Here is a 25,093-nt window from a genome sequence, read left to right as displayed (position 1 = left end):
CACCCCATTTCAAACATGGCTATATGCAAATCAGTCTGACCCTGTGCCTCATGGGACCAGTACAGCCCGAACTGCCAAGCCATGTCTTCCATGGACCGGAAACAAGCATCCTGGGACCGGTTTCAGATTCATAATCCTCATCAGCCAGGCTATCTTGAATCCAGTGGCCAAGTGAGCAAGGGACTCACGTCTGAGCATACCCTGCCAAACTTAGGGAGAACAAAGCGATACAAAAGGGGATGATGGACAGAGCGCTTGAGCAAATCAAACACTCACCCCCAGTCATCTGATCTGGGTTTAATCCATCACCATTCTTTAGCCCACTCAGCCACCCCATTTCAAACATGGCTATATGCAAATCAGTCTGACCCTGTGCCTCATGGGACCAGTACAGCCCGAACTGCCAAGCCATGTCTTCCATGGACCGGAAACAAGCATCCTGGGACCGGTTTCGGATTCATAATCCTCATCAGCCAGGCTATCTTGAATCCAATGGCCAAGTGAGCAAGGGACTCACGTCTGAGCATACCCTGCCAAACTTAGGGCGAACAAAGCGATACAAAAGGGGATGATGGACGGAGTGCTTGAGCAAATCAAACACTCACCCGCAGTCATCTGATCTGGGTTTAATCCATCACCATTCTTTAGCCCACTCAGCCACCCCATTTCAAACATGGCTATATGCAAATCAGTCTGACCCTGTGCCTCATGGGACCAGTACAGCCCGATCTGCCAAGCCATGTCTTCCATGGACCGGAAACAAGCATCCTGGGACCGGTTTCGGATTCATAATCCTCATCAGCCAGGCTATCTTGAATCCAGTGGCCAAGTGAGCAAGGGACTCACGTCTGAGCATACCCTGCCAAACTTAGGGCGAACAAAGCGATACAAAAGGGGATGATGGACGGAGTGCTTGAGCAAATCAAACACTCACCCGCAGTCATCTGATCTGGGTTTAATCCATCACCATTCTTTAGCCCACTCAGCCACCCCATTTCAAACATGGCTATATGCAAATCAGTCTGACCCTGTGCCTCATGGGACCAGTACAGCCCGAACTGCCAAGCCATGTCTTCCATGGACCGGAAACAAGCATCCTGGGACCGGTTTCGGATTCATAATCCTCATCAGCCAGGCTATCTTGAATCCAGTGGCCAAGTGAGCAAGGGACTCACATCTGAGCATACCCTGCCAAACTTAGGGCGAACAAAGCGATACAAAAGGGGATGATGTGAGTCCCAGGCTCTCCACACCACTGGAGTCAAGCTATCCAGGCTGAATGAAGGCTGATAGCCAGAAACCGGTCCTTGGATGCTTGATTCCGGTCTGGGAAAGACATGGCTTGGTAGTTCGGACTGGACTGTTCCCATGAGGCACAGGGTCAGAGCTGATTTGCATATAGCCAGTGTCTAACCCAGGGTGGTGTGGAGTGCAAAAAAACGATGGATTTAGGCCCAGATCCTTGTACTGGGGTGAATGTATGACATTGTTCTACATTCTGTCCATCAACTGTGTTTTTTGCAATTTTCACCCCGAGTGGGCTGGGGATGCTCAGACGTGAGTCCCAGGCTCACCACACCACTGGAGTCAAGCTATCCAGGCTGAATGAAGGCTGATAGCCAGAAACCGGTCCTTGGATGCTTGATTCCGGTCTGGGAAAGACATGGCTTGGTAGTTCGGACTGGACTGTTCCCATGAGGCACAGGGTCAGAGCTGATTTGCATATAGCCAGTGTCTAACCCAGGGTGGTGTGGAGTGCAAAAAAACGATGGATTTAGGCCCAGATCCTTGTACTGGGGTGAATGTATGACATTGTTCTACATTCTGTCCATCAACTGTGTTTTTTGCAATTTTCACCCCGAGTGGGCTGGGGATGCTCATACGTGAGTCCCAGGCTCTCCACACCACTGGAGTCAAGCTATCCAGGCTGAATGAAGGCTGATAGCCAGAAACCGGTCCTTGGATGCTTGATTCCGGTCTGGGAAAGACATGGCTTGGTAGTTTGGACTGGACTGTTCCCATGAGGCACAGGGTCAGAGCTGATTTGCATATAGCCAGTGTCTAACCCAGGGTGGTGTGGAGTGCAAAAAAACGATGGATTTAGGCCCAGATCCTTGTACTGGGGTGAATGTATGACATTGTTCTGTCCATCAACTGTGTTTTTTGCTACTTTAAGGAATAATCACAACTTTTGTCAGAGTGAATCTTCAAATCCCTAAATTAACCTGAGCTCAACCCCTGCTAGCTATCACACAGATCAAACAGACTTAACATAAATAAATGAAGTATTTATGCTGTAGTGAAACAGTAATAAAGTCGAAATACCACGAAATAAAAAAACTAAACCAAATTAGAAAATAGAGTACAATTTCTAAAGATTTAAGGGAAAATAGTGCCAAAAAGCACAAAAAGCAGGCCAACCGTTATGGAGAGTGGGTCCGATACATCAACCAGGCTTTTCCCAGTTGGAGGTTTTATCTTAGGATTTAGTCTACAAAACAGAAGGCAAAATCCTTCAGCGGGGAAAGGCAGCAGACTTTATTTGAAGAGGCCTTCAAAAAAGTCAGATAGGTATTGGATGAGGGCCAGCTTAAGCTATTGGCTTTAGCTATAAATGTTCAACTTTTTCACCCAGGGAAGTGTCGGCTGGATACTTTTGCCACCTTCGCCTGGTCAAGATTTTTACCTTCACATTCAGTCTCTTTTTCCCAGCGGGGCAATGCTGCTGGTTGTATCTGGATTCACGAGGACTGATACCTTCATGCCAGGGTCTAATTAATTGGATTTACTGCTGCAGAGAAGCTACACATGGGTGAAACATTTTTCCCAGTCCAGAGAGGTCACACCCTGGACGAACATGCTAGGGTGGGTTGTACCGATCCTCAGGAGAACTGAAAGTCACTACTATCCAGCGATAGTGGAAGAAGTCCAGTTAGACGCAGCAAAATTGCTCAGGACCTTATGAATAGCACTTGGGAATCATGACGCACTCCAGGGGAGGCCACCAGCCGGGTCCAGGCCAATTGGTACTGGACAGCTTGCCACTTAAGTGAAAAGGCCACTTGCATCTTGCTGTGGCCCTGTAGCTATACAGCTAACTAACCTTTGGAGTTCACTTCTTTGTCTCTGGTCCAAAGGGAGCAGGTCCAGTCCTTTCTATGTCATCACAGGTCACAGAAAAAGGTCCAATTCTCTTTTGTTCTTCCTCAGGCCCGGTACTTGTTCTGAAGTGGGTATCTGGTGGGGCCACATGTATACCTGACACCAGTTGGTGGGTGGCAATGACTCCTTGCTTCTCTCAAACCAATGAGATAAAAGTTACCAGGTGTAGCCATATCCATTTTTGCAGCTGTTCTGATTTGCCCTGTTGCAAACAATCCATTGTGTCCATCACTCTCAAAAGCCAAGATTAGAAACTCCTCTTTCCTTATTACCATCCAGTGTGCCCACTCAGAGATTTGGCCGTTGTAATGAACAAGCTCATCCTCTGCAACTACTCTAAACCAGTTCTGAGGGCAGCTATTCTCCCACTGGGTTTGGTGCCAGCATGAGTAGGAGGACAAAATCTGCGACCTTTTAAGGCATCACTTAACATTTGCTTGTGACAGGGGAGACCCCTTTGAATCAAATGAAGTTCCTGGGCCCAGCCCAACAGGGCTTCCCTTCAGGGGAAAAAGCCACTGTCCCTTCTCTGTGAGCAGTTTTCACATCTCATCAGGGCTAATGCCAGCTGTGCTACTGCTGGAGACCTAATACAAGGGGCTGAAGGTGGGGAAAACATAACTTTCCAAAGTTACTTTTCCTTAATACTCATGAATAAACTGATTTACCTTTGAAATTGACTTTTAATAACTATTGAAAATAGTGGTTTCATTATTTTCCTACCTTGTCCCATACCTGAGATACTGTATTAGTATTTTTATCTACACTCTGATTTTCTACGCAGGCCAGCTAGGCCAGCCTTAGTAAAAAATACCATGCACGCTGCCTTGCAGGGTACAAGGCCTTCATAGGGATGACCTACTAATATTTAACTGTCAAACAGGGTTGATTTGACAAACCACACTGCAGGTTTTACAATACAGATGTCAGGCTATACAGGGTAGGCCTGATGCATGAAGCCACTATAGATTTACATACATTTACATACATACATACATTTTCATACATTGCCACTTTAGTGAATGGAAAATAGTGCTGCAGTGCACAAGAGGTATTTAACGTCCAGGTTTTAGATGCATTTCACCACCATATACTGTGGACATGAAGGCGAATTAAAGGTGCCAAACACGAATAAGCCAGTTATAAAACCAGCAAAGGAAATAGGGCAAGCTTCGGGGCAGTGCGGGCATCATACAAAAGATGTCAATTTCCTAAACCCACAATTCACCAATTGAAAAAATATGGGTAAAAAAATGTAAGAGCGAATGGTTTCTGGCTTCAAATTGAAAAATATGTTTTGCAAGAGAACACTCTTGCTTAAATTCTGCTTGATTCTTACAGATTATTACGGCTCAATTTGCAAGAATAGCTCAAACTACTCATTGTCAAAATAAACCTTATGAAATGGTACCCAGGGGACCACAAGAATTTTCTTGCTTGTTCTAATGTTACTTGCATGTCATCTTCTGAATTCATGGTTTCTAATGGATTGACTCTTCGGCTGAGTGGTCCATCATGTAACTTTAGCAGCTCTTTTTCTGAGCGTTAACATGTTTCCAGCATTCTTACTCCCCCCACCCCCCTTGATGTTGGTACATCACTCTTTTCTCACATTAGGTTCAGACCATTTATAAACTGCCATTTTCTTCCTGTAAGATTTCTGAGAATTAAAGAATGTGTAATGTTAGAAAGATTGCAATGTTCTTGGTATTCTATTTCAGCAAACATCCTCAGAGTCTAATATATTGTGCCTGGCTCTTGATTACGTTTTGACAGCAGCTGCTTTTCCATAACAGCAAGGTCCAGTAACTAGCTGTTTGTGCATCTTCCTCTGCAGATAAATCAGACTCCGGGTCCAAAGAATCCCATCTTCCTGCCGAGTGATAATGAGTGGGACTGGTTACTTGCCAAGATGTGGGTGAGGAGCTCCAATTTTACCACACACCAGGTCTTGTTCCACTTCCTGCGTACTCACGTCTTTGCAGAGGTGTTTTGCATTGCTACATTGAGGCAGCTTCCAGTGTCTCATCCTCTTTACAAGGTAATATAGATGAATCAGACGGTGCAAAGAGACAATATTAACTCCAAACTCAGTAAATTGACTCTCTGTATAGCTGGAGTAAACCGTTAAAGTAGGTCATGCTGCCCAAATACTGTCAGGCACAAAGAATAATGAACTGCTAAGATTCTTGGAGGTCTGAACATTAGCAGAAAAGTAAAAGTCTATATGTTACAGAAGTGCTGAGGAACTGATAATGCAAGATCAGTTTGAATCAGCCCTTGTCCTTGTGTCTCTAATTACTAGTATTTACTTTTCTCTCTTCAGCTCCTCATCCCCCACCATCGTTATACTTTGCAAATAAATACACTTGCTAGAGAACAACTTATTGGATGGCGAGGATTCTTTGATAAGGTAAGATTTGCACCACCTCTGTGGCTGGCATCCAAAAAAGGTCATAGGGATGATTGATAACATAATATAACATGAATTTGTAATGCATTCATTCATTCTTTGTCCCTTTGCTACTGAAGTAACAGATGTTCATTGTTACTCACCTAAGTGGTGCTCATTGTATTAACCTCAGAAGTATGCAATGCTGGGTGGAACAACCCGAATTCAAACCTGTTCCCACAGGCTACCTATTTCAATCTCTTCATCAAACAAATTAAATAATTTGTTTGCTGAGGGACAGCTGAAAAATTAATATTCCTAGTCTCTGTCAGATGTATACATACATGTTGAAGGATGAAGGATGCTTGTGTGATCTTTTACAAGTCTCAAAACCACAGGGCACAGACAAGTGTTTGTATTAGATGGAAATGTACATCAAGGAGGTCCTCTGCAAAAACTTTCATCTCACTGTTTGCTTTGCTTGAAGTAGTTGAGGACACACATTCCGTGGTTTGGGATTTCATTGCTGTATTGAGAATGTTGTATTGAGAACATTTACTTTACATATAACTAAAACCTGAAGTGTGTTTAGATATGCTTCAGAGGCTGTAGACTGAGTGAGACTACTAATCCTCAAACAAGAAAAATAATCAGTATGCATGACACAGAGATTAGAGGAGTTTCCCTTTATACTGTAGAACAGAACAAACCCCCCCCCCCCAAAGAATCATTGTACCTCGAGGATAACAATGAATAGATATCCTAGAAAAGACTATTAGTGCCCTGTCCTTGAAATTGATACCCCTTAACCAGGAAGTAAAATAACCTGGTCCTAACCTGTAGTGCTCACATCTGAGCACAGCATTGTGTAAACAACATCCACTCTTATCCTTGCTCTAAGTTGTCACCACCAATACATCCATAGGGCATCTTATACACAGTGGGATTGGCCTTGCTTGTTCACAAATATTGCTTGTGGGCCATATTCTTACAAGATATTTCGTTAGTTACTAGGTCTATTTGCAAATTTGTGTACAACCCAATAACCGTAAAAAGAAGTACATCTAGCGCATCTTTCTACCAACAGGTACATAAGTAAAGTCCTTCGACATAAGAGAGGTAGTTAAAGTTAATAGACCATCTAACACTTACAGATATGCCTTATATTTGGTTCTCCTGGTGCTCTGATCAGCATTTACTACCATGTATTGTTCTTACTCAAACATTCAACAGAACATTTCACATACAAAACTGTATTAGTCACTTAAACGTATTGAAGGGAAGTGGATTATTATTTGAAGGCCTTTTCTGCATTGATCCCTAAAACTACCAGGGGATATATACCTCTTTTGTTGGATTTTCCAATCAAATGTTATTAACGGAAGTCTAACTTTTTTTTTTTTAAACTGGAATTATCTGGTTCTATAGATAAGGCATACAGTCCTTTCGTCTATTATACAGGACCTTCATACAAATTTTAGTTCCAATTGAGAAGCAATATGCGCCTTTAGGCCATGCATTGTCTTTAGTCTTGCCTACATTCTGTATGATCGTGATATCTGTGTCATTGTGCTTGTTACCCTACCTGCCCTCTGGAATGTAAAAGAGAGTCTAGTCAACTGTGCTGTCACAAGGGAAGTGAATCGCTTATAAAAGCATTTGTTAGACCATCCGTCCTTGGTGATTTGTGTGGTTTGAGATTTAGTCTGTTGCCTCCTCAGCAGTTATTTCTCTTTCTAATTCTCAATGTGTTGTTAGTGAGAAGACTGGTAGGTGTATTGGCAACAAGAAGGCTTCAATTACGCTAAGTGAAGGCCTCTGATTCTGATATGGAGAGATGTATTAATCTACCGTGGATCCTGGGCACGCTGTGTCACTGGAACCAAGCTAATACCGGCTGATGAGCCCATAACTAAGGTGAAACTGGTCCTGATTTGCTTGTGTTCCAGTTCAGGGAAGACCTGACTTGGCAGTTCAGGCTGGAGCAGGGTCAAGACTGATTTGCATATAGCTGTGGTCAGTGTTAGGTGGCATATTGTGCAAAATAACGATGGATTAGGATGCGGCCCGAATATTTACCAGTGACTGAGATTAATTCAAGCATTCCATTCATCACTTTTTGTATAGTTTTGTGTGCCTCCCTTGTAATAAAGCTAAATCCAGAAGGTAGTTAAGCACCCCATCCATGTATATCTAATATCAGGTTCGGAAGCAACTATCCAAGGTATGATGATAGATTAGCAGCCTTAGAATCATAGCAAGTTCCACATTATTTTGTGAATAAGCACAACAGCATGCATAAACAAGTATTGGTGAAGACAACTTTCAGTGCATTACAAATACCATACACCCTCCCCCTTTAAAAAAATACATATGAAAATGCTAAATATTCCCTGAACTGGAACGGAAAGAAGTTATACGTTTTCTTCACTATTCAATCTTGCAACCCTGTTGAGATTTCAGACTCTACCAACTTCCACTTTGACTGCATTACAGAAGAGTTTGATGATTTTAAGTGCACCCATAAACTTGGAATCATTCTTTGACAACACAGTTTTTTTTTGTCAACACCTTCTCACCCACAGATAGTTAAACCATTTTGACGCCTTAGATGACATCATAGCACATTTTTCACTAATCCACACTGCTTCTATCTTCCTCACTTCCACCTTTCATTGATGCCCATTATACACAAACCACCTGCATCCATTCAAAGGACAGTAAGGTGTTTGCTCTCCTTCCCCTAAACACCTCAAAAGGAGCACCTCCGATTGTAGTATGTGGAGAAAACATGTGAGCTTGTAAACACATTTTAAGTCCCTCCTTCCAATTCCTTCCAGCACTCAACTCCAACTGAATGCATTCCTTGACACTGATGTTAAAGTTCTCCACAGTACCATTTCCCTCTGGATCCTATAGTGAGCAGCTCCTGTGCTTGATCCCACTCTCACATAGAACGTCTTCCATCTCAGCAGACATAAACTGAGGCCCATTAGTCTTCAAACCACAATTGGGTAAATCTTTGCAACTGAAAATTTAATTCATGAACTGAACCCCATTCCCATTTCTATGCTGCTAACTATTCCTATCTCTGCCAACTGGGAGAATTGATCAGACAACACCAGTAACTAGAAAACTTCTCCTCTGACATGCAATGCTCCCACTATTTCAATTGTCTCCACATCCCAGTGTTTTGGCGGGAAATCCCTATAGCACATGGGAGGATTTCTTACTTTGTAGACCGTATCACTGTTATGACAGTCTGGACATTCCCTGATTATCCTCTCAATCTTAAGATCCATCCCTGGCTACCAATAATTGAGATGAATCCTTGCCTTTGTTTTTCTCATACCTTGATGTCCATCATGTTCCAAATTCACAACTATCTCTCTTAAGTCCGTACAAGTCTTAACCCTCTCAAAACTAAGCCATCATCACCTGACAACTCATAATTGATTTTCCAGAAACCTCTCAGGATGGAATCTTTCTTCGCCTCATTACTCCAACCTTTACACAGAGCTTCCTTGACAACCTGAAGAACTGCATCACCAGTAATAGCTCCTATCCATTCTTCCTGGGACACACGCACGCCTGTCATGATACACACCTTTAACCTTATCTTCATCCTTCTTCTTCTACCACTGTACTGAGCCTCACAAGACAATCAGCAACCTTGTTCAGTGGTCCTGGAACATAATGCACACTGCATGTATACCTTTGAAGACCTACTGCCCACTTGCAAATCCTCATTAAAATAAAGTCCAGACCTTTTTTTGTAAAAACCTCAACCAAATTTTGTGATCAGAATAGACAGCAAGTTTCTTTCCTCAAACAAAATTCTTGAATTTCTGGACTGACTAATAGACACTAAAAGTTTCCCTCTCAATCATCAAGAACTTTTCTTCTGTACCTCGTAACACTTTGGAAATATAGGTATTCGGTTCAAGTTCTCATTCCTTTACATCAGAACAACATCCAGCCCTTTCATACTGCTGTCAGTAATAATGACACATGTCTCAGAAGAATTAAAACTCTTCAGACCATCAACGTTTGCTAATTCTTCTTTGATGTCAAAACTTCCTGCTGGCACTCGTGCTCCTCCACACCTCTCTTGAGTAGCTTCCTCATATTTGGAGTTTTGGAAGCCTAATTACGAAGAAACTTGGCATGGAATTCTACCATCACTAAAATATCAAGTTGTCCTATTTCTTGTCTGAACTGCGTAACTTGAGTACCTCAGTTGTTCAGTTTAAGTATGAGGCCACTTTCTCTCAATACCTCCAGTACATCCCTGACCCTTTCGTCATGTACCTTCTCCGTATTTCTTCAAATAAGTATGCCATCCTGTCAGCACTCGACTCTCACCATCCTGCCAAACAATTGGTACATAACACGTTGGAATACTGCTGCAGCAGACACTAATCCGAAAGGGAAATACATAAAATGATCTGTGCCTTAAGATGTTATGAAGGTGCTGTAATCCTTTGAGTCTGGATGTAACCTGATCTGATGGCATGCCGCAGTCAAGTCTAATAAGGTGAAAAACATAGCACCATGCCACAAGAAACTCATTTCGGTTATGCTGTGAAGAGGAAAGTGATCGCTTATAACACACTTGTTGAGAGTCCTCAAGTCGACACACAAGCAGATCTCACCAGAGAGTTTTCATACAACAATGATTGGTGCAATGGACTCTCAACTTTCAACAGCTTTGATCACTCTCTCCTCACACAACCTGAGGTTCCGTGACGATTTTACTCGTGTTTGTAACATTGTCGTAAATACATAATTTTGGTATCAGTGAACCGCAAATGATCCATTTAGTATATCCTGGTGTTTTCGCTATGCTACAAGCAAGAGCACTCCAGTTACAAACACATTTCTGTTCTACCCATGGCATCCATCTTAGAACACGGAAGCCATTTTGTATTCCTTGCCCTCACATAGTCAATGGACACACAATGACCTCTTTTCATTTAAGGACACGTAGGCTTTAGCCGGCGATTCACCTTGCGAGTGACACGTGCACCTTAGGCCAGCAACGCCGTGGCAGCATGACTCGGCAAGAGCTGCCTCCCCAGCCTGAGGCCAGTCCTGCTATACTGGTTCTTGTGTTCGTTGGCCTGATCATGATTAGGCGGCCGAAGCTGGTAACCGTGCCCATTTACGACCCACAAACATCTCTTATCCTGTCTTTCCATCTTCCACACCTGGCTCTGCTCCTTTCCTTCTGGGCCTTTATTAGGGGGAGGTAACGAAATTTACGATGAGGCGGTCCGGGTCTTGAATGAAGAATTGACATAGGATTATGATGGACTAGTGGGAACCCCTCATTCGTAATGTTTTGACATCAGATACTGTTGACGATTCCTGTGCAACGCCAAATATTTATTGTTTAAGACACGAATGTTTAGAACTGTGGTAACATGTAAAGAATTTGCCCCGAGCAGAATATTTAGTATATAAGGAACAACCCTCTTTGTACAAATTGAACAGGCTCCTAGACACTGCCCGTGTGCAGTTTCTGTGACTTCTGTGTCCCTGCAGTAATAAACCTTTGGTCTTTGACGCCACCATCGAGAAGCCCGTGTTTCTGTTTGTTTGTGCACCAAGACAGGTTGAACTCCGGGGTCTTCGGGTGTTGTCCCTGACACCTCTGGACGGAACCAAAAAGTCCAGAACTCCAATTGGCGCCCAACGTAGGGCGACGTCATTCGGTACCGGTCCAAAAGCCTGAAGAGTTCGAGGAGCTTCGTGTGAAGATTTCAGAGGGAGGCGCCCCACTTCATCGATCCCGGCATATCGCAAAAGTGGCCCCGACGTTCTCTTCCACGAGGGTTCCCGTTCAGACGGCTGCAGTGGTCCGTTGCCTTGACCGTCGCCCTGTCTTGGACCCGAGGTGCAGTCCTTAGTACGGCGAGACGTGACGGGTTTCTCCTTGGTGACGTCTTCAGTACCTCAGTTAAGTATTTTGTGAGGGTTGCTCCTGTTTGGATAATCCTTTTAGTTCTCAGTTCAGTTCAGTTCTGTAAGATTATCACTGGTTATTCTGGTTACGATAATCATTCTGTTCAGTTCAGGTATCGATACATTTGTCAGTTCTGGTAGGCCTAAGTTCTTGGTTCGAGTGCGCATCTTTTCTGTTTGTGTCTTGTTTGTTTTGTGTTCCGGATTATAAAATGGTAAGTCGGAAAAATTGTATGTTGTCTTGTTTTAGTTGCAACAGTGATTCCCAGTTGGAGGACTCGTGTTTGGTTCCTCCGATTGGAACTCCCCTTTATGATCTATATTGCAAATTTGGTGTGGGCCCTATCTCTTATAACGAGGTATGGATCCGCTTCACAGAGAAAGATGGTGTCCTTAGTTGGCCACTACATGGTAGTTTTGAACCTGAAGTTCTCGATAATCTAGAAAGAAGGTTGTTTAAGAAGAAAGCCCGGCCGGCAATGTTTGATTCTTTCCGTTATTGGCGAAAAGAATCTAAACAGAGAGAAATTAAAAAGTTGAAGAAAGAACAGAAAGAGCAAGAGTTGACTTTAGAACAGTCTGCTAGACAGCTGCAACTCAACGAGTCAGAAAAAGCGATGGAGGTGGCCAATAGAGAGCGTAATTTAACGATAGACAAGTGCTATCCTGCTTTACCATCGAGTACGGCTAAGATAGTAGAGGACCCTGAAAAGGATCCCCTGTTGTCTTACTTGTTACGATCACCCCCACCGTATGCACAGGGTGCTACGGCTCCACCTATACCGAATGTTCAATTACCGGTTGCTGGACAACCTGGTGTTCCCGCTCCCCTGAATCAAGTTCCTGTACCTCCTGTGGTCAATATTAATGTTCCTTCGACAACCCCTCTTCTAGGGTTGCCGGCTTCTTTACCTATGCCTGTGTCGCTCACACCTGCTAGTTCACAAGCTATTTTTCCTGCTACTCCTACTGCTCCTAATCTATCTGTTCCAACTGCTACTCTATTTACTGCTTCTGCTAATATTATGACTCCGCTTTCTGTTCGTCGGAGAATCACTGATTCTGTCTCTAATATTCTATCTCCCTTCTATAAAACTCTGATTAAGACTCCTACCTCTGACTCTGTACAGAGGCGTAGTCAGCTTCCCAGTACTGAAGAAAGAGGAATATTAGATTCCACTGCTCTTAGATGGGTTTCAAAAGTTGGAAGATATAATGTACGAGATGTATTAGATACATTTATGCAATGGAATGAACCGACACAACGATATGTGTTCGATGAAATGTGTTTCCTTCTACGTGAGGAATTGGAAGAGGATGACCCTGAATCAAATCTAGAAGAATTAATTAATGTTCAGAAAGAGTTTGCTGCAGGTATGATAGTTGGACAAAATATAAAAGAAGCGATGGAACTAGTTCTAAGTTATAGAACCGACTCATCCCTTCGTTCACCAAGAGAGTTAGGGAAACGCAGTACGAAACAAAATCGTCAATACCCAATGAGAGAGGTTCCACCAATTTGGCGTGAAGCTGTGCAAGCTAATGTAAACCTTGGTATTGCAGCCGCTCCGGCACAATTCCAGAGAGTATGGATACATATTCCATGGAAGCGAGCTGAAGTATTAGCAGTGAAACAGGCCTTGCCAGATCCGCGTAAAAATCCTGCAGGGTACTACAAAGAGTTGGCTCAAACGGTTGACGCTTGTGTATTGAATCTTGCTGACATAGATCTGCTATTTGGTAATGTAGTACCGCAACCAATTTGGGCTAAAATTCGTAAAGAGAATCATCCAGTTGCCCTAGGTGGTGACTGGGCAGCTATAATTGCAGCGGATGGTCAACAAATAGGTGGTTCCAAACCAGAACCCCTAATTGCTAATTTGCCTGGTAGAATAATCGAGTTAATGAAAACCTTGATGCCAGCATTACGCGTTAACTGGGACAAATTGTCCGCGTGCAAACAAAAGAAAGACGAAAGCGTCTCAGACTTTTTCACAAGATTCGAGGAGACTTTCGTGGATCATAGTGGTCAGGATATGAGCACAGAAGGAGGCCAGAGATTATTTGTTGATAAATTTGTGCACAATCTGTTGCCAGAACTTAGTGGTAAATTAAAGAATTCTGAAAGTGCGTGGGCTGTCTCTACGACTGCGCAAATACTTGCGACTGCCCAGTACTATGAAAATAGGGATAAAGAAGAGAAAGAAAAATCAGATAAAAAGACGAAAGATTTAAAAACTAAAGTACTTTTACAGCAAGCTTATCCGCCTCGCACGAATCAGACGAATATGCAGCAAGGGTCATATCAAAGAACGGAATATAATTTTCAAAGACCACAATACCAATGGAATCAATGTGCTTATTGCAAAGTGGAAGGTCATTACAAAAATGAGTGTCCAGTTCGGGCACAAAATAATGCTGCGGCAGCTCAGAGAGGTCGTGGTAGTTCTATGCAAAATTCTAGAGGTCGAGGACGAGGTGCTATGCCTCCGCAGACGAGTGATCGCCCTTCTAATTATTTCGACCAGCGAAATGGACAATCTGCCCAACAGAATAAGTCTCCACAATATCATGTTGAAGACTATTATGAAGCTAGTGAGGAAGGTCAGCAAAGTGAGTACTAGGACAGCCATGGACAAAGAGAGGGAGTAGTATCAGTTCCAGTAGATCAGAGTGGGCCTTATGTCGCAGTAGCAACATCAGGTATAGTCGAACCGTTTCTGTTGGATACTGGTGCAGCAAAAAGTTCTATCATACATGCGAAACTCCCTGGCGCACCTTTGTCTGGCTCAACAAACGTTTCAGTAGGTTTTTCGGGCGCCCCTGTTCACAACCCTGTTTCTGGTCCTTTGTCTATTTCTGTTGGACCCTGTCAATTAAAAGCACCCCTGATTTTGACGACAGGTTGTAACGAAAATCTGCTTGGTTTAGACTTGTTAAAACGCCTGTACGCGACATTGTACTGTTCTCCAGCAGGAGTACAGCTTACGTTGGGTAAAAGAATAATCTCTCCGATGTACTTGTCGATGGATGCGCTCCCACCAGAGCTGCGTTCACTCCCTGATACTCTTTGGGCGACTGGTCCTAATGATGTAGGTCTATTGGAAATTCCACCCTATGTAGTAACTTTGAAAGCAAATGTCAAACTTCCACGAATTCCACAATACAGAATCTCTAGTGAAGGTGAGCGTGCGCTCCTACTGATAGTGCATGATCTGATTGAGAAAGACGTTATAGAAGAAACTAGAGGTAATGTCTGTAATAGTCCTGTACTGCCTATTTTGAAACGAACTGACCCTACAAAACCTCCAGTATATAGGTTTGTAATTGATCTCAGAGAGGTTAATAAAATTGTGATTCCACAGTTTCCTGTGGTACCAGACATTACTGCATTGTTAACGTTGATTCCTGCTACAGCAGCATGGTTTTCGGTTGTCGACTTGAAAAATGCCTTTTTCAGCATTCCGATAGCAGAAGAAAGCAGAGATATCTTCGGTTTCTCTCTAGGAGGACGAAGCTTCAGGTTTAAACGCGCTCCACAAGGCTATTGTGAAAGCCCATCTATTTACAGTCAAGCATTAAAAAGCCAGTTAGATTCCTTCGTACTTCCTCTTGGTTCTGCTTTAATACAATATGTCGATGATCTTCTAGTGGCTGCTGATGACAAGGAAACTTGCAAAACAGCTACGATTTCTTTATTGCATCACTTGTCAGATTTGAATCACAAGGTGTCACCTTCAAAAATGCAATACTGCTGCCAAGAAGTGACCTACCTAGGTCATCTCTTGTCAAAGGAGGGAAGGAAGTTGACCCCAGAGAGAATAAAAGCAATTACACAGATGAATGTTCCTAGCACGCAGAGAGAAGTACGTGCCTTTTTAGGTATTACCTCATATTGTAGGCAATGGATCCCAAATTTTTCTCTTTTAGCAAAACCATTGGTAGCCTTGACTGGGAAAGGTGTTCCGAGTCCGGTACCATGGTCTGCTGAATGTCAGCAGAGTTTTTCTGAGTTACGAAATGCACTGTGTTCAGCACCTGTATTGGGTACACCCGACTACAGTAAGCCATTCACGCTCTATGTCCACGAGAGAGAAGGTTGTGCATTGAGTGTTTTGACGCAGAAATTTGGTGATAAACAACGCCCTTGTGCGTATTTTTCATCAACATTAGATCCGGTAGCTAGAGCGTTGCCTAGTTGCTTGAGAGCTACAGCCGCAGCTGCAGCTTCCATTCGACAATCTGCTGGTTTAGTAATGAACAACATGCTAGTGGTTATGGTTCCTCATGCTGTGGATACACTCATGAACCGAACCAAGACGCAACACCTTACCAGTGCTAGATTATCAGGTTATGAACTGACACTGTTAGCTAGTCATATTCAGATCAAAAGATGCAATGTATTGAATCCAGCAACATTGTTGCCGACTAGCCAAGAGTCGAGTGATTCCGAACCACACGACTGTTATTTCAAAACTGAGGAAGAAACAAAAGGACGAATTGATCTAAAAAACACTCCGTTATCAGATCCAGATGGCACGCTGTATGTTGATGGGTCTTGCTTCAAATTGGAGAATGGTGATGTGACTGCTGCTTATGCAGTAACGACCTTGAGTACGATTGTGGAGACTGCAAGAGTGAGTCAGAATTCTGCCCAGGCTGCAGAATTGATCGCGCTAACAAGAGCGTGCGTTTTAGCTAAGGGAAAGAGAGTGAATGTGTTCACAGATAGTCAGTACGCGTTCGGCGTGGCCCATAGTTTTGGCCGTTTGTGGAAAGAGAGAGGTTTCATTACGTCCCATGGGACTAAGATTCAACATGGCCAGCTAGTTAATGACTTGTTGGAATCTCTAACCTTGCCGACTGAAGTTGCGATTGTGAAATGCAGTGCTCATAAAGCAATCACGGATGATGTTGGTCGTGGGAATGCTTTTGCTGATGAGACTGCAAAACAGACAGCTAGAAATATGATGAGTAGAATGTATGTTGCAACGTCTGCAAGATGGATTTCTGAGTCTGGAATGTGTGAAGACACAGTGGAAAGCGTGAAGGAAATTCAGAAAGAGGCGACTGAGGAGGAAAAGCTTGCATGGAGAGAGAGCACGGGTAAATTGGACTCGAGTGGGTGTTGGATTGACTTGTCAGAACAACAGTGTTGGATGTTGCCTGATGCGTATGTGCTTGCAGTAGTGACGATGGCACATGGAACAGCGCACATCAGTTCAAAAGGGATTTGTAAGATGTTGGCTCCGGTCTGGAAGAATGATGGGATTAGTAAGTGTGCAGAGAGAGTGGTGAGAAATTGTATGGTATGCTTGATGCATAATCCTGGCAAGGGAATCCCCACACCTGCAGGTCACTTCGCTCCTCCTTCCTGCCCCTTTGAAGTGATCCAGCTAGACTTCATTCACATGGATCGTTGTAATAACCTGAAATACGTCCTAGTGGTAGTTTGTGCTTTCTCCAGATGGATCGAAGCATACCCGCTAAAGGACAATACTGCCTTATCCACTGCCAAAATTCTTCTTAAAGAATACTTCCCCAGATACGGAATGCCACGGATTGTATGGTCAGATAACGGAAGTGAGTTCGTAGGGAAAGTTATGCAGAGTGTGTGTGCCGGCCTAGGGATTAGACAAAAGTTTCATAGTGCGAATCATCCCCAGTCCGCGGGTTTAGTCGAGGGTTACAATGGCACCCTTAAACTGAAACTTGCTAAGATACAAGCATCCACGGGTTTGTCCTGGCCAGACGCATTGCCGTTGGCTTTGCTATCAACAAGAGCCACCGTACATTCTAGAGTAGGGCTTAGTCCTTATGAAATAGTTTTCGGTCGTCCTGCAAATGTTTGGGGGGTACCTAGACCAAAAGAATTCAAGCAGCTGGAATACCCAATGTTAATTGATTACCTTTTCGACTTGACTGCTAAATTGAGTCTTATTCACCAACAGGTTTTCGATGCATTGCCAAAGCCACCGGAGAGTCCAGGCCATCAGCTGAAACCGGGTGATCAGGTGTTCATCAGAAATTTTGCAAGAACGAAAAATCTTCAGCCCAGATTCATTGGCCCTTTCCAAGTCCTACTAGCAACGAGAACTGCTATTCGTGTGGCCGGAAGGAAAAACTGGATCCATACGACACACGTCAAACGTGTGCCTCTGCCACTTCCTTACGACAACTGGGTAAAGAAAGGAATCGGTGCCTCTGAAACGGAACAAATCCCCAGGTTCATACCTTTCAGCGATGCAGAACTGATCACGGATTCACCAAATTCTGACTCTCCTCCTGAAACTGCTCTTTTGAACCCTGAACATTTGTCATCTGCACCAAAAGAACATTTGCCATCTGCGAACGTGAACATTGCAACGTCAGCTGAAAATACATTGTTTCCAGATCAGACAGCTCCTGCAAAACTGAGATACAACTTACGTTCTCGCAATATGGACAAATAAAGCAGGAAACTGCCTATTTTCAGATTTGAATTTTCTATACATTGCCTCCAGCCAGGAAGTTTGCTAAATACTTTGTATTGTTTCTTTTTGTCTTAAAATTGCCTTGCCGTCTGGGTAGCCGTAGGGTCGTGGCTGTGTGCCTAGTTGAATCTGCGGGGGTCAGACGCAAGGTCGATCTTTCTGTTAGTTCTGGGAACTCCCAGGGCTGATAGAGGCATTTTCATCTACGTACACATCATCAGTGGTCGCGAACGGTCGTAGAAGATGGAGCTTCCTGAGCTGCAACGAGAAAATGTAATTTATGTTCGCAGAAATAGACTGTACCGAATACTTCACAGCAAATGCTTTCTAATGCAATGTGCAGTTACGTTTTTAATCGTTTTGATAACGTTGGTGGGTGGAATCATCTTTGGTGTACATTTGATTTTTATGCCAGTAACTACAGTACCTCCCCTTGATCCTACTACTTCTACGGTTTCTTCTATGCATTCTTTTTACTCATTTCCTGAACACGAACAAGCTCGACGCTCAGAATTTATTAACAATACATTTGTACAGCTCTTGCATCAACACCAACTGGTAGTTAATACTACAGACTGCTGGGTGTGCGGCTTGATACCTCACACTATGGATAAAGGCATTCCCTATTTAGTCTTGCCTTTTAGCTACAATGGATCATTTCAGGCCTTTCAGACCATTTTTTCATATGCCCTTGAGACCTATCCTCCGCGTCCACCACGGTCCACTAAATACAACTCAGCCAACAAAGCTTTAGTCCAGGGAATTATTGATATGATTAAAGACGTCAATAATACTCCATCTTACCCTAGAGATGAATTACGGGTGTATTTGAGTTGGAACTCTACAGAGTATCGCCTTAGTTTGGGAGAAAGCAAGCGTAAAAGCTCCACTTCAGTTTGGGTCGTGCCTCACCGAGGTCAAGTCTGTTTGCAAGGAAATGGGAGAAATCCGAGAGCTCAGCTAGGGAGGAGTGAGTGCGTTGAGACTTACGTATTTCCGTCTAACTCCTCCCCTGCCTTTCTGACTGCTAGGGGTACCTACTTCATCTGTCAGGACAGAGCTTATACATGGCTGCCTGCTGACTTCTCAGGTTCATGTTATATTGCTCGATTGTTACCTCCGACATACACTGCTTCTTCAGATTATCACAAGACCAGAGTAGCAAGAGGTGTCTTCAGCAAGGAAGATACCGCTGGTCAAGAAGCTGGAGACTTTTTCAAAGGTTTCCTTCCGTTTTGGGGGCCTATGGCCAATAGTAGAAATCTACGTCAACTAACACGGGTAGTTGAATCTACTATTACAGAAACTGCTGGTGCCCTTAGTAACTTAACAGCTGAGCTTCAGGCGGATCGTCTCATGACGTTGCAGAACCGTATGGTTCTAGACGTAATACTTGCAGATCGAGGTGGGGTATGCAGAATGATCCAATCGAGCTGCTGTGTCTTTATTCCAAATAATGCTCCAACAGTCTATGAAGCAATCTCTAAGCTACACAAGATTTCCGACTCTATACACGTAGATAAGGGAAACTGGTCCTTCATGGAGTGGTTTTGGACTCTGGTATCAGCGTGGGGATGGAAGGTTCTGATGGTCATTGGTGTCATCCTAGTATTTCTGTTCTCGTGCTGTCTTATTATCCAATGTGGTCCCGCTCTGTGTAGTCTCTGTGCTGCAACCTGTTTCAGAAAACCACCTGCATTAGGAGAAAAGGCACGAGACAGGATGATGATACAACAACATGTCACTGACCTAATGAGCATAGAATTAGACTCTGACTCTGATATAGACTGAATAATTGCCTCTGTAAGGGCAAAAGGAGGGTCTGAGGTTCCGTGACGATTTTACTCGTGTTTGTAACATTGTCGTAAATACATAATTTTGGTATCAGTGAACCGCAAATGATCCATTTAGTATATCCTGGTGTTTTCGCTATGCTACAAGCAAGAGCACTCCAGTTACAAACACATTTCTGTTCTACCCATGGCATCCATCTTAGAACACGGAAGCCATTTTGTATTCCTTGCCCTCACATAGTCAATGGACACACAATGACCTCTTTTCATTTAAGGACACGTAGGCTTTAGCCGGCGATTCACCTTGCGAGTGACACGTGCACCTTAGGCCAGCGACGCCGTGGCAGCATGACTCGGCAAGAGCTGCCTCCCCAGCCTGAGGCCAGTCCTGCTATACTGGTTCTTGTGTTCGTTGGCCTGATCATGATTAGGCGGCCGAAGCTGGTAACCGTGCCCATTTACGACCCACAAACATCTCTTATCCTGTCTTTCCATCTTCCACACCTGGCTCTGCTCCTTTCCTTCTGGGCCTTTATTAGGGGGAGGTAACGAAATTTACGATGAGGCGGTCCGGGTCTTGAATGAAGAATTGACATAGGATTATGATGGACTAGTGGGAACCCCTCATTCGTAATGTTTTGACATCAGATACTGTTGACGATTCCTGTGCAACGCCAAATATTTATTGTTTAAGACACGAATGTTTAGAACTGTGGTAACATGTAAAGAATTTGCCCCGAGCAGAATATTTAGTATATAAGGAACAACCCTCTTTGTACAAATTGAACAGGCTCCTAGACACTGCCCGTGTGCAGTTTCTGTGACTTCTGTGTCCCTGCAGTAATAAACCTTTGGTCTTTGACGCCACCATCGAGAAGCCCGTGTTTCTGTTTGTTTGTGCACCAAGACAGGTTGAACTCCGGGGTCTTCGGGTGTTGTCCCTGACACCTCTGGACGGAACCAAAAAGTCCAGAACTCCAAACCTCGGGTCTCAAACTTCACTGTGTCCCTCATGGTGACAGCAATGGGATGCACCTTAGCACTTTGCTTTAGCCTAATTTAATGCACATATTCTTTCAGGTATCCCATTCTATCCCTGAACATTTCATGGAAAGCGTCACGGAAACACACAGAATCTTCATTTTCTCAGACCATCAACTCTTGCGCACTGGATAACCGCAATCCCTTGATGTACTCCTCCTTAAGCATCATAGGTGTAGGGGAGTTGGGCTCATGAATTACCCCTAGCTTACTCAGATGCTGCCAACTTAAAACACCCCCTCCCTTAACTGGTACATAAATCTTCCCCCTTACAGCATTAGCCCTGAACCTAATCTCAGACTCACAATATCCCCTAAGACCTATGGTTTCACCCCCATCAGCTCCTAGTACTACATCTGGATCCTTTAGAACAATTATGCTAGCCAACTCATTCTTAAACACTTGATTTGAGTTTAACGTGAGCCAATCCCCAGACTCAAATAATCTCTCCTCATTTAGATTCTTAATTTCAACTTGATCTCCTTGGTATGTTTCTTTGAACTTCCTTCAGTAAAGACGGACAGCATGCAATCATCCACACATTTAACTGATTAATGTGAGGTAACCTTGGATGATTGACAACACTTCACAAAATGTCCCTTCTTGTTACAGTTTTTGCATACCACATTAATTGCAGGACATTTTCTGAAGGAAGCAAAATGTCCTGTGTTTCCCATGTCTCGACATCTGTAACACATCCCAGATTTAAATTTGGATCAATGTCCTGAGACTACCTTTATTTGCTTTCATCCTTAACCATAGAGTTTTCTTCCTATACCTAAGTTTTGCTAGCACTAGTTGTCTTCCCCTTCTCCCGCTCATTTACACAAGCAAATTTTGTGCTCAACACACTAAGCTATGGACACAAATTCATGTAGCGGTGGGTCATCCTTTATCACAATTCATGTCGTACTTTGTCACTGTAGCACCTCAGCATGAATTGAGCCCTAATTCTTTCTGCCAAGGTGGACCCAAAATTACAGGCAGAGACTACTTATCTGAGGCTAGTTACATACTCTTCCACACTCTCATTGGGTTTCTGTTCCCTCATACCAAAATTGTAGCATTCAAGTATGGTAGTAAGGTTTGGGAGATGTGGAAGATCTAGTTTTTTTACAACACATTTCAAATTCCTTTTGTTTTGCTCCATTATCTTCCAAATCCAGTAATTTCTCACATACCCCCAAAGAAGATCCAAAAATAATTAATGAAAGAAATGTTGGGGTGTTATTTACTTCTGTTCCTCGCCAGTGTAATAAAGCAAAATCCAGAAGGCCGTAGATTACCCAAGTAGGTTCTTTATTAAGAGCACCCCATCCATGTACATCTAACATCAGGTTCAGAGTCAACTGTCCAAGGTGTTATGATAGATCAGCAGCCTTAGCATCATAGCAAGTTCTACATTCTATCCTTTGTAAGTAAACACAGCAGTACACATCTAAACAAGCATTGGTGAAGACAGCACAACCACAGTCCTAAGTGGAACGACTGTGCCCAGGTCAAGAGTGACTTGCATATAGCTGGGCCCAAATTGAGGTGGCATGGTGGCTAAATGATGATGGATTGGGATGCAGGCCAAAGTAATTTCCAGTGGCTGTAATTCATTCAAGCATTACAACCATCACTTTTTGTATACCTGAGTGTATACTAAGTGGGATGGGTAGGCCCATATGTGGGTCCTGTGCACACTGTTTCACTGAAACCAAGCTAAACACAGCTGATGAGTCCATAACAAGGGTGAAATGAGTCCTGGGTTGCTTGGGTTACGGTTCAGGGAGGACCTGGCTTGGCAGATCGAGCTAGACTTTTCTCATTAGAACAGGGTCAATACTGAGTTGCATATACCTTGGTCCAAACTGAGGTGTCAGGGTGTGCAATATAATAATGTATTAGGAATCAATGTGGCCCGAGTAATTTCCGGAGGCTGAGAATAAGTCAAGAATTTGATCCATCACTTTTTGTAGACTTTAATCTATGAGTAAAACAGGAGCAGTCTATAAAATGGGCCTCACCAGAAATTGCAATTTTTATCCACAGAACACGGCGATTGGGGTAGCAGGTCTTGCTGAGCTGATTACAAAACACATGAAGTCTGTGACCTACACTTCTATTTGCATTGCTGATGATCTCAAATCCCGTGGGGTTGAGTCGTTGCCTAAATTCTACTACAGAGATGATGGGTTGAAGATCTGGTCAGCCATCGAAAGGTGAGATGATTTGATTGACGATGGTGGGTTGATTCTAATGATTGGTAATATTTCTTTGTTGATTTTATAGAACGCTTTGATCCACCTGGAAATGTGAACAGGTCAATATATCTTTGCGAATGAAAAATAATATTTACAACTCATAGGTTGATGCCAAAATTTAAATGAGGCACAACAGAAGTGGAGGAAAACGAAATTCGAACATTCCTTTTAAAAACGTTTTGAACCTTGGCAGCATGGAAGAGAGTCAGAGAAACCTTGAAAAAAGCCTTGCATATCTTGGAGCAAGTTTTGAGAATGGTCTGGACCTAGCAAGGTCCCAGAAAGCCCTCAGCATAGTTGTCACCACCCTCCATTTTATTGTGATGTTATATCCTGGGAATTAATTTTACAGACCATTGACATAAATTGCTGTATTAGGCACGGAGCGCAGATTTCCTTGTTTGCACTGCTGGGCACCTTTCAAAGGGTGCGGGCATGCAAACAGGGAAAATGCGCACCATTATGCTGAATGCACTGCCCACAGGGCAGCCATGAAGGGCGCCTGCCATGGAGGTAGAGCATTCAAGTGAAATAAGGAGCTGTTTTAAAGTTGCTCTGTGTACTACAGAGTAGGCAGCAACCTGCCTGCACTTTCAAGAGGGGTGAGAAATCCCCTTGAAGGGGGGTTTAGTGATTGACTGTACCCACCTGCAGGAAGATGTCAGGGAGTTTCCTGGGCCCCTCTATCACCCCCTCCAGAGGTTTGCCATCAGGGTGGCACTGTCAGTGCGACACCTTTTTGTGGCATACTTTCATTGCACCTCTTGACTGCTTCTTTACCATTGCGTCTGCACCATATTATGAACGCAGCAAAGAGATTCCTTCATTTGCAGGGGCTATCACTATTATGTGAGGGGCTGCATAATCATTTACATCCCCTTCTGTAAAAGTAAAGTGCCCTGTGGGCACACAAAGCGGATGCAATTGCCTGTTGTGCTGCCAGAGCACTTTGTCTAATATGTACCCAAGTGTATTAATCCAGTTGTTGCATTGTCAGTGAATACAAAATACAGCTCCCAGAGTGCATTAGGCTGTCGAATGGAATCTAAGAGGTGGCAACGTAGTTTCCAGATAGCATAGAGAGGTGGAAAACCTAACTCGATGCAGCTAAAGAGAAGGTCAAAACGGGCTAAATGATTGATAAACCAAGGAGCTTTCTCAATGATTCTACACCTAGTTTGGCAGCCTTGTCATACTTCTACTATCCAGGCTCTTCCTCTTGGATATTTTCATCATCCTCTGGTGGTTCAAACTCAACCGTGGATCAGTGTCAGCAGTAGAACTACCTGTTATGGGGATCTGAGGCCAGCCAGGGTCATTGACTTTGTTATACATACCTCTAATATATTTGAGGTTTTGGGGGCAGATGCTTTTGAATGACTCAGTGGTCCCATCCACGAGAAGCAACCCTCTGGGGAGAGTCCAGGGTCCTGGGTAAGAAGGATGTTAGCTCATATATCAGAACAAGGGGCCATGTAGACTGAAGTTCACACTGATCCAGAGGAGAAATGCCCCAGTGTTTAGGTCAATGGCCCTGGTGTCTGTTATAGTAATGGGGACACTCTTGGTGGTCAACCTGTGAGGGTTACCAGTAGGGGGATGTGCCCTGGGGCTCCTGCTTCTGGGAACATAGAGCTGGAGCTCGAACAGCGCAAATCCTATTACAGCAGGGGAGGTTCCCTGTACTAACACTGATATTTGAGACAGCCTATTTTCTAGTGGATATGCTATCACGACCCCCCTTACGCTAGTTTTCTGAAATATGGCACCATCAAATGATAAAAGAAATTAACCTGATTATTTGGTGTTTATCAGATCGTTTGCCATAGTTTGTCTGCAGGAGATGTGGCATGTAGAGGGTTCTTTCTATTTGAAAGGCTTTAAATATTATTTTAATACTGCTGTGCCCTCAAATAGGGGACACCCTATTTGACCCTAATATTTCTCTCTATAAATTGTAAGATTAAATATATGGCAACAAACTCAGCCAATTTCCAAGCAATTTTTTACATCCCC

The 25,093-nt window shown here is 43.5% G+C and overlaps 1 protein-coding gene across 1 annotated transcript in view; it reads left to right on the top strand.

Moving 5' to 3' along the window:
• The window catches only part of LOC144799722 (hydroperoxide isomerase ALOXE3-like), a 446,013-nt gene that overhangs the window by 221,236 nt on the left and 199,684 nt on the right, over positions 1 to 25,093 (top strand). The window contains exons 8-10 of the mRNA XM_078671234.1: positions 5,000 to 5,203; positions 5,489 to 5,575; positions 22,866 to 23,035. Of these exons, the coding sequence (XP_078527360.1) occupies positions 5,000 to 5,203; positions 5,489 to 5,575; positions 22,866 to 23,035 (461 nt within the window). The remainder of the gene's footprint in view (positions 1 to 4,999; positions 5,204 to 5,488; positions 5,576 to 22,865; positions 23,036 to 25,093) is intronic.

Source organism: Lissotriton helveticus, chromosome 12, assembly GCF_964261635.1.
Source record: "Lissotriton helveticus chromosome 12, aLisHel1.1, whole genome shotgun sequence".
Classification (NCBI taxonomy): Eukaryota; Metazoa; Chordata; class Amphibia; order Caudata; family Salamandridae; genus Lissotriton; species Lissotriton helveticus.
This window is presented reverse-complemented; position numbering and strand designations above follow the sequence as displayed.